At 36.4% G+C, this 11,253-nt stretch overlaps 1 protein-coding gene and 1 pseudogene across 1 annotated transcript; both read left to right on the forward strand.

Moving 5' to 3' along the window:
* Nucleotides 1-11,253, forward strand: part of LOC114029284 — a 69,436-nt pseudogene that overhangs the window by 29,434 nt on the left and 28,749 nt on the right.
* LOC114029286 (keratin-associated protein 7-1) lies at nucleotides 6,784-7,470 on the forward strand. Its single transcript, XM_027843642.1, has one exon. The coding sequence runs from the start codon at nucleotides 6,821-6,823 to the stop codon at nucleotides 7,082-7,084; it is 264 nt and encodes an 87-aa protein (XP_027699443.1). The 5' UTR covers nucleotides 6,784-6,820; the 3' UTR covers nucleotides 7,085-7,470.

Here is an 11,253-nt window from a genome sequence, read left to right on the forward strand (position 1 = left end):
GGTAATGAAAAAATAGTGGGAAAAGAGCTACCCTAAAAAATGTTAAGTTAAAAAAATTGGAGACATAGTATTGTTTCTAGGAGAAGAGGGAAAGAATCATATCTTGGAAAATTATTACAAACAAAGGAAAATATAAACCTAAATCTCACATCTCTAAATGTAAATGGATTAAACAAGCCAATAAAATGAAAAAAAGAGTGACATTGCATAAAAATAAAACAGCACAATTTGTTGCATATCAGAAACACATTTTTTTTAAAAAAATTCAATGAATTAACAGTTAGGAATGCTAGTTAGGAACACAACAGTTAGGAATAAAAAATGAGGGGCTTGAAAAAAATTACTATGCAACAAGTGAATGCACAAAAACCAGAATTGCAATCATACTATCATCAAAGAAAACTACATTATGCTATAAGAAACCAATATCAATATTAAACTTATAGGCTCCAAGTGCCTTAGTATCTAAATTTATAAAGGAAACATTACTTGAAGTATAACAAGAATACATAAGCAATTCCAATATCCTTCTCTCCAGTTTTGGATAAGTCTAACAGAAAGATAAAAGGGAAAATAGAGACTGAACAAATGGCTGGAAAAACTAGAATTAAAAGACTTATGCCATCTTCTAAATAAGACTGTTAAAGAATATACATATATCTTAGCAACACATGGAGCTTTTACAAAAATTGACCATGTATTAGGACATAGATATTACAAATATAGAAATAGTAAATTCATCCTTTACAGATCATACAGCAACAAAAATAATAATTATTCAGAGAGAACAAGAAAAATACATAGACTTCAATGGAAACAACAATGAATGAGTCAAAGAATGAATCAGAGAAACAATGAGTAGTTGTGTAAAAGAAAATAATGATGAAACAACATGCCAAATTTTCTGGTATATAGCTAAAGCAGTACCCAGGGGGAAAATCATATCTCTACAAACATACATTAATAAAAGGGAAAGAGAGGATTAATGAACTAAATATGCATCTTTTAAAATTAGAATGCCAAGAAGTAAATAAACCTAAAATAAACACAAGAGATATAAAAATTAGGGGAGGAGTTGATTAACTAAAAATCAAAAACACTATAGAAATGACAAATAAAATCAAAAGCTAGCTCTTTGCAATGATTAATAAAATTGATAAACCTTTAGCCAATCTGATTAAAAAGATAAAGGTGGAAAATCATATCAACAAAATAGCAAATGTGCAAGATGAAGTCATGACAAAACCAGAAGAATTAAAATGATAAACAGAACCTAGAGAATTCTGTTAACATATATGTTAACAAAACTGAAAACACAAAAGAAATGGAGGAATGCCTTCAAAAATATTAAATATGTAGACTAACAGAAAACCAAATAGGTCTTAAATAACCCATTCTTGGAAAAGGATATAGAATTAACTATAAAGAAACTTTCAAAGGGGGAAAATTTCCTGGTCCTAAGAGGTTTATTCACTTAAACTTTTAAAGAAAAAATAATGCCAATACTACACAAATTATTTTCAAAATTCAAAAAAAGGCAATGACTAAATAAAACATGCCTAATCTTTGACCTAGAGACATTATTTTTAAGCTTATACCCCAAAGAGATCAAATAAAGGGGAAAATAATCCTTAGGTACAAAACTAATTATACTAGCTTTTTTACATGGACCAAAAAAAATGGAAATTATCAAATTCAACAGCTCTGATTACAAATAAAAAGAGTTCTCTTCACCAGGTGGTGAGTCAAATGAAACCAATCATAAAACATCTACACATGCTCCACAATCTCTCCAAGATATTACCTTTATATGTCCTGATTCTCAGGGAAGCAATTTCCTCAGCATCCTCTACTTAGAGAATTTGATTTAATATTTTATATTTTTGTTGAAATTCTAGTAATTTATTTTTGCTTTGGGGTATATAATTGAGCAAAATACTGATTTGATAACCTGCTTTATTTGCCCTCCATTGACAGTAATTTCTCCTTTCTCTTTTTTTTTAAAATTTTGTTGATTTGTTAGTGTAAGTTTTTAGAGTTAAAAATTTTTCCCTAAGCATTAACTTAGATGCATCCTGAAAATTCTGCTATTTTATCTAATTTTTGTTATTTTCTTTGATAATATTTTGCTTCCTTTTCATTATTTTTCTTTGACTTACTCATTTTTAGGCTTACTAACATAATTAATATGAATTATTAATATAATTTCATTTCTATTTAAGTCTGAATTCTTTCCTCAAATTCTCCTTATTCATTACATTTTATTATATTATGGTCAATAAGAGATGTGTTTTTAATATTTCATCTTTTCTTCATTTGTTTTTGAGCATTTTGTACCCTACTTGTAACAGTGCTAAGTAATGCTCAGAAATATATTTAGAAATACATGTATATGCGTGTGTGTATATATTTATATTTCCCAGCATTCCAGAGTACTGTTTTTTAAATCAACCATATGGTAGGACACAAAGTATATAAATATAATATCTATAATATGTTATATACATATGTAACAAATGTGTAATATTATATATCTTATGCCTTATCATATGTATAATCCTTTAAATTGGACTCCATCATCTATATGTATATATATATATATATGGCTGTTACTTAAAATTCTCATTAAGCAATTGTCATATAAATGCATTAATAATATATACATACACACGTGTGTATATGTGTGTATGTAGTTAACCCAGATATAATTCCCATATGTAACCAGCAGGTGTCACTGTGAGACTAGCTTTAGTTAGAAGACGTCTTTCCCACTGTAGGAATGTGGGCTCAGCAGATATTTCTCAGACCACAGTTTTCTTCTACTGGGTCACCCCAGAGGTATGATCTTCCATTCATCTATGCTCCTACTTCACTTCCTCTGCATTAGAGGTTGAGGCTTCCCTCCTGTGCCTATGTTCTAAGCTACACCTGAAACTATTCAAGATTGAATCATTTTTAGCCTAGAGTAATGGTTATAATTCACCATGTAAACAGGGAAGAGCACCTCTATCTCTCAGCTATATTTAGGAGCTTATAAAAGTTTATTATGAAAGATAGCGTTATAAAGAGGTTGAAGAGCTGGCCCAGAAGCTAGGAAGAACTTAGGTCAAGTATTACCGCTGACGCATATTGGTTTTGTGACCCTGGGCAAGTCACTGAATTTCTTCCTGCTCTGGACAATTCTTTAAAAAAAATGTTGCAGAGAAGGTGCCTACCTGCATTGGCAGGGGGCTTACTCATGCAGGAGTTACTTATAAAATGAAACCACAGGTCTCATCATTATCCTTATAATGTAGCAACTATTAATAGTAATTACCAAAAAATTCTCCCTTACTTTCAGCCCAAAATTCCCCATTTGGGATGAAATCCTGGTTATTTTAGGCAAACATTCAGCTCCTTACTTCTGTTGCAATCCCCAATCCCAACCCCACATACAACCTTCAGTGAAATTAATATATATTAATTATTTAAAATGAATGCTGCTTGGAGATCACATCACTAACTTAAAAAGACTGAGATTGCTAGAAAACAGAACTGGGAAATACCTGTTTGACAAATATACACTCGGAGGAAATTGTAAAAGTTCCTCCAAATACCTTAAGGCTTTGGGGCCCTGAGCTTAGATACTCCAAACACATAACTCTTCTCTCTCCAGATAAAGAATAAAAAGTTGGCATCTAAAAGAAAATTAATTATACTAATGAATGAAATTAATATATTAATTAATTATGTTAACATACATACATGCATCACAAAGCAGTTATGATAAACCACACTTTTTTTTAAAGGAAAAAAATTAAAATTAGAAACAGTTTAAAGAAACGAGAAAATCACATAGAAAATGCTTGCAAGCTGTAGATGTGGAGGAAGCATATGATGGAGTTAAACCTATTACAATTCTCAAAGAAAGAGTCACTAACAATAGTGACAGCTACGGGGACCTCTTTACTCTCCTTTGTGACTATCTGCTGTGGCTGCCATCTTCACCCCTCCACTGCCGCAATCAAAAGCTCCAGGGCTACAGGATTCTGATTTTTTCCTCTCCCACAATCTCAGAGCTCAGATAGCCTCTGCCTGTTTCAGGGAGGTAAGAAAATGATCTCTCTAGAACCACAACACATTTTGGACCTTTCCTCTGGCCCACAGAGAAAATCATTCTGAATACTTTATATATATATATATATATATATATGTGTGTGTGTGTGTGTGTGTGTGTGTGTGTGTGTGTGTGTATGTGAGTGTATTATATATATATACTTATATATATTATATATACTTATATATATTATATATACTTATATATATTATATACACTTATATATAATATATATGTGTGTGTGTATATACATACATATATATATATATATGCCATTTGGTGCATTTTTAGAATGACTCGAACAATAAATGCCTGTTGATTGATTGGTTGACAGCAGAAGACTGATGACGAATCATGCTTCTATTTCCTTGGCAGAGAGGTAACAGACTAGAAGTGGAGGCTGAATTCTAAGATACAGCCAATGTGTGAATTTGTTTTGTTTGGCTATAATTTGCTACAAAGGAGACAGATGCGGGGGGGAAGCAACACTCTCTCTACTCCCCAATCTAGAGGGGAAGGGGAAAGGGTAGTGATAGAGATGCCAAAAGGAAAAGAAGAAAAGAAAGAAAATATTGTCAATGAAACATTTTTAAAAGCACACAGGAAAGTTGAAGGAAATTCAGATGGGCAATATTGGAGCTACCATGTTAAATTTGAAATGTACTCTCAGAAAAGGCTTTACGTGATAAAAGTTCATAGAGTCATATATAATCATTTTTTGTTCTTTGTATGAATAAGTGTTCGTGTTTGTCAAGTTCAAGGAAAATTCAGAATTCTCGAATTTGTATCAGAAACAAAATTTGCTTTTAAAAAGATTTGAAATCTATAGAATTAGCCACATTGAAAAGAAAACTGGTCCTTGAGATTTATCTTCACCACAGTGACAAACAATGGTCACAGGAGTCATAAATGAAAAGGAGAACTGAATATTGTTACATTCTTACACATAATTGATTAAAACATTCCAGCTTGCTTTCCCGGGAATTGTTAACCACCAAGCATAACAATCTATCACTTTGATATCTGAGTTCCTTCACGTTTCAATGGTGTAGCCATTCTCTAACAAGGCATCAGAATGTTTAAACAGATTTGACAAAAAAGGTGGGGTGGTATAGTTCAAACAGTGTGCTATTAACTAGATGGATGCCCATAAATACAAGAATTGTAGCTTAACTCGAGCTATCCCATGATTTGAGACAATTATAGCCTCATCTGATGCTGCCATCTAAATGGCAATATGCATGTCTTCTACTTGTTTATGTTACCAAATGAAATACAAATCCAAGTGCAAGAGATCATATACTGCTCTAATAATAGGAACAATTCACACTTACATAGTGCTTCGTAAATACTTTCCTCACAACAACCCTGTAAAGTAAACAGTGCAAATAGCATCATGGTATTGTGGTTATAGTGTTAGTTAGATTTAGAGTCTGGAAAACCTGAGTTTGAATCTAACCTCACATACTAGCTGTGGGACCCTAAGCAAGTCACTTTGCCTTTCTTGGACTCAGTTTCCTTATCAACAAAATGAGGGTAATAATAATAGCACCTACATCATAGCATTATTGTGAAAATCTAATGATCTAAAACAGAGGTGTCTAACAGGGCACCAGCAGGCACATTGCAGCTGCAATACTCCCCAATAAAACACCAATCAGATAAAAATGCAATTGGGCAATATCTAATAAAATAAATAAAAATATAATACAACACAGATATGTTAATATGTGATTTTCTAAATCAATATGCTGTCTGCAGGGATCCTTTATGTGTGATTTAGTGGACTCCATTTCTGTTTTGGATTCAATACCATAATCCAAAACACTTTGAAAACACTGAAGTTCTATATCAATATTATTGTTGCTATTCTGTTTTTCAGTCATGTCTGTCTTTGCTCAACCCCATGGATATTTGTCAATGGGGTTTTCTCAGCAAAGATACTGGAATGGTTTCCCATTTTGTTCTCCAGTGTGCTCTTATTTTACAGATGACAAACTGAGGCAAATATGGGTTAAGTGACTTGCCCAGGGTCTCATAGTAAATGTCAGAGGCCAGATTTGAACTCAGATATTCCTGATTCCAAGACCAGTGCTCTATCTGGTACACCACCTAGCTGCCTTTACTTTCACTCTGTATATGAAGCTACTGAAACTCAGAAAAGGTAAATGAGGTTCCTAAGATCAGAAAGTGTCAAGAGAGAAACTCACTCTAAATCCAGTGGTCTTTCTGGTGAACCACACTCACTAATACCATGTTTATCAATGAACAAAAGACCTATTCTACATCTTTGCTTTGAGTTAAAAGAGAGAAAAAGTGACTTCTTACTTTATATAAAGTTTACTGATATTTGGAAGGTCAATGGAAACGAATTCAAAATCTGAAGTCAGCAATAACATATGATAGAAAACAAATAATTGAACTACAAAACTCTGATTAAATGAGTTCAATTATATCTCAAAGGTACCCATCATTCTTTGAAGACACAGCACATTCCTATCTAGCCAGCAAAGCTACCTTAGTCTTTTATAGAGTTTAAAAACCTCTTTATATGTCATTATGAGTGAAAACAATGGGATTCTTCATGCAAATTATCATTTAAAAAATCGGGAGAGGTGTGTCACATTCCCAAGTCAAATATATAAAAGCTCCATGCAGAAGAAGAAATTCAGACTTCAGCAACTTGCTCCTAGCAATCTAGCCAAGTCTTCAACACCTGCTATCATGACTCGATTCTTCTGCTGCGGAAACTATTTCCCAGGATATCCTTGCTATGGTACCAACTGGCACAGAGGCTTCAGAGCCACTCCCTTAAACTGTGTTGTGCCACTGGGATCTCCCCTGAACTATGGACAAGGTTGCAATGGCTACAGTTCACTAGGGTATGGCTTTGGTGGTAGCAACTACAGCAACCTGGGTTGTGGTTATGGAGGCAGCTATTGTAGACCATGGGGCTCTGGCTCTGGCTATGGCTACAGCACCTATTGAAGACATGAAGACAGCCAACAGAGTGAACAATTTTAATATCAACTGCATAATCTATCCAGGAAGAGATTCCAGGAAGTGTTGAAAGGATCAGATTTTATCTACTGCTCACTAACATTTTGCCAGATTATCAGCTATGGCTTAGCACTTTGATGCTCCTGAGAACCCAGCTCTTGAGACCTCAAAGTTCCTTCACCTGAGCTAAAACTCATTTAAAATCATATGATGACTTTCATTTATCCTGAATGTTAACAATGAAACAAGTATTTCACTTCAAGTTTGCTCTGTGATTTTGTTTCTGTACTTCTGCCTAGATGTATTTCAAGTCGGGAATGAGAAGGGTGTTGGGGACTTAGCTTATTAATAAAACTGCTGCATTTGAAATACCAGCATTGTCTTCGTCCTGGTTGTTTATATCACTGTGTGCTCTTTATGTACTCTAACTTATCAGCCAAAGTTACTAACTTGCAGGAAGAACTATGACCAAATCCTGTGAATTTCTGACCTGGGTAAAGGGAAGCATCATCTCATTGTTCACCTTTTGTTGTAATGCTGACTTTTGAACCTCTTTAAATGTAACTGTTTGTACATTTTTCCCCCTTTAGACTGAGTTCTTTGACAACAGGGTTTTTGGCTTTCTTTGGCTTTTTTTTTTCCTTTGGCTTTCTTTGTTTCCCTCACACTCGGCACAATGCTTAGTGCACACAGTGGGTATTTATAATAAATGATACTTAATTGATTGATTACTAGAGGAGTATGTCTAGAGTACCAGGGGTGTATGGGGTGCTCAGGGAGGACTAGCACCTCTGGTGTGAGGGTTTGCTGAGCCTTTTTCAGGGCTGCTCTGTCCATCTTTGGTGTCCACCTGTCACCCAGCTCTCATTTAAGAAGCTGTAGCATGTGCAGCAGCAACACCCCTTCAAAACTATCTTGGAAGACAGGTTGAAGGTAACCTACAAGACTCAAACTGCTCACTGAGTTTGGGAGATGTCTACCCTAAGCATGTGAAGACTTCCTCCAGCAAAATGGGTAGATAAGAACAATTTGTTCCAAGGACCATGAAAGTGGCTGAAAGAGGAATTGTGAAATGTTTAGAGTTTGGTTAGATATTGAAAACACGAAGGTAATCCACTGCAGCCCAGACCATTGCAGTCATCCCGACTCAGGAAGAGAGAGTAAGACTGATGACTGCACAACTCTGCCTCACTTAAATCCAATTCACTCACAAGTCATCCCCTGTGATGTCATTGGTCCTCTTTGAAAATGAAGGATAAACAACCACTGGAGTAGTTGTGGGGGAAAACTGGGTTGCAATGCTTCTTCCTACTCTGACAGTTTGGTTTGTTCTCTTCCATCTCTTTATAATATTCACTCTTTGGTCCCAGTCTTCCAGGGATGGGCCATCTATAACATTTTACAGGGCACTTTGAGTGGTCAGGGTGTGTCTTCTCTACCACAATTGACTTGTACTAATTATTGGGGGTCTGTAACTAGAGCTCCAGCTCCATTTAACTGCTTAACATCAACTTACTTTTACGAAAGGATATTTACTGGACTGATAAAGCAAAAATAAGTACATGAGCATTTCTCCTCCCTGTCTCCAGGGGAATGTTTTCCCTTACATCAAACTTAGCTCTTTTCTTACATAGTCTTGGTCCCACCATGATGACATCCAAAGGCAGCATTTCTGCCAGTTGATTCCTTGTTTTAGCTATAACTGGATTAGGGCCCCAAAGGTTACTCTCAAGGATTAATCATTGCCCCTTGCATATCAATGCTGCATTTGGTTGCAAAACCTGGACTGGATTTCAACTCCTGAATTCCTGTGGGACTCTCTTTCTCAACCTCTTGAAATTCCCTAGGTTGGAGACTCAAGTGGAGAATAAACAAACATGCCAAGGACAGAGGTCTATTTCTTAGGGTTAAATAATTTCAGAAAAGAGGAGTCCCTAGAGCCTCTCCACTTAGGACATTGTCTCTTAAACTCCATATGCAGAATAGAGTTCTCAAATGAAACCAAAAGAGAGAGATAGTCAGAGTTTCCTGGGCCTTCTTGAGGCTAACTCAGTTCCAATCAAAAAAGGGTCCTCCCAAGAACCTGGTTAACAGAGTGGAAGCAGTTTCAAAATGTCTATGCATGCTCCACAGTCTCAAAGGCACTTCCCTTAAATGTAAATACAACTCTCCCAAGAGCAAGTTTATACTCTCCAATTAGAAATTCTAGCCATTGATCAGATTCCTAAAATCTAGCTACTGATCAGATTCTTATAATCTAGTCAATAGCTCACAGATGCTCAGATTCCTTAAAAGTTTGGCTAATATGATGAATGTTCTAATAAACCTTTGTTTTTGGCTGAAAGAAGACTTGGGTTGAATTCTTTCAGGCAGAAGCCACCTGTTTTGATTTTGGGGTGCCAGTACCCCTAAACCTCAATAGTTTGGTGGCCCATATGGGGAAAATGCCTAACCCCAAGTTCTTCTCCAGTCAAGACTGGAAGGTATGTAAGCCTCTCCCCCTTCTTTCTTGCTCTGTAGTTGGGGTCACTCTCCAAGCACCAAGGCTTGTAGCTGCTTTTCAGGCCAACAGTTACAAGGCTGTCTTGCATAAGGCCTGGTGCTCTCAGGCTCTTGGTTCACTGGTTTGGTTCAAGGCCATGGACCTACATACACCTTCCACAGCATAGAGGACAAGGACAGATCCCCTATCTGGAAGCATATGCCCAATTCTGTCAATTCTCTCAGCGCTAGGGAATTGGGAAAACTGCAGTTGCTTTTTGGTTCCCTGAGGCTTACTTACTCCCTTCCCTCTACACCCCTGAATCCTCCTTCATGGAGGTTATAGGTGAAAGTTAGAACAGCTAAAAACATTTTAATAGAATCTGGAGGTTTTGTGATCAATCATTAAAGAGTGTTTCAAAACTCTAGGCAACCTGGTCACTCTCTTCCCTTGAGTCAAGAGGTATCTGTTAACTCCTCTCATAGGAGAAGAAAGTTTCACCCTTTCCCCTTCACCTTTGATTTTGCCCTCCCCCCACCTAGGGAAGGGAAGGCATGGGCTCCACTGGCAATGGCCAAACAACAGGTACCAGCCAATGTCCCCACATCGTTCCCTAGATGCAGCCCATGCTCAGTTCCAATCAACCTCCTCTTTGGGACCCCTTGAGGCAGGGACAGCTCTATGCCTCAGCAGTAAGCAGTTTCAGAAGCCAAGACTTTTGCCCCTTACCCCAAAAGAATTTGGGTCCCATTTGTTTGAGGGGGGAATTATGGGGTTGGGATCTGGACTCTAGAAAGGAAAAACCCTGGATTTTCCCATATGGCCAAATCTCTGGCATTCACCTGAGACTATAATCCCATCAACTGACCTTTTCTTATCACCTACACCCAATCTCCCAATTCTCTGTTACCCTTAACCTAGCCTAGCCTTCCATTGTCTTACCTCCCTATGAACCCCTGCCACTTCCCACCCTTAATCCTAGCTAGGCTCCATTCTCCCTTGGCCACATGGTCCAGGTCCCTGGAGTTCTATTACTTCACAGTCCACGAAGACTACTTGGCCACTCCTAGATCCCTCCCACAGTCTTTCTGTATATAAGGTCCATCTTGTCTCCATTAAGGTGCTCAGATTCTTAAAATCTAGCTACTACTCAGATTCTTATAATCTAGCCAATAGCTCACAGATGCTCAGATTCCTTAAGAGTCTGGCTAATATGAAGGATGTTCTAATAAACCTTGTTTTTGGCTGAAAGATGCTGTTCCAAGAACTCTGTTCCTGCCCCAGAGTCCCAGTGCATCTTAATTGACAAGTAAGATATTTATTAAGTATCATATAATTTCTCTCCTCACTTTCACAGCTAAACTCCTTTAAGAAAGCCACTCATAATAAGTTTCTCTAATTCATGTCCTCTTAATCCCATTTAAAAAAAATGTTTTCCCCCAATTATATATAAAAACAAATTTTAACATTAGGTTTTTTTTTTTAAGTTTTGAGTTCCAAATTCCATTCCTCCTTCTCTCATCTATCCCACCCCTGACACAATAAGCAATGTGATGCAGGTTTTACACTGCAACCACATAAAACATTTCCATAATGGTCATTTTATAGAAGAAAATTCGAACAAAAAAAAAGAAAGAAAGAAAGAAAGAAAGAAAGAAAGAAAGAAAGAAAGAAA

This window comes from Vombatus ursinus, unplaced genomic scaffold, assembly GCF_900497805.2.
Source record: "Vombatus ursinus unplaced genomic scaffold, bare-nosed wombat genome assembly UNPS02014924.1, whole genome shotgun sequence".
Taxonomy (NCBI): Eukaryota; Metazoa; Chordata; class Mammalia; order Diprotodontia; family Vombatidae; genus Vombatus; species Vombatus ursinus.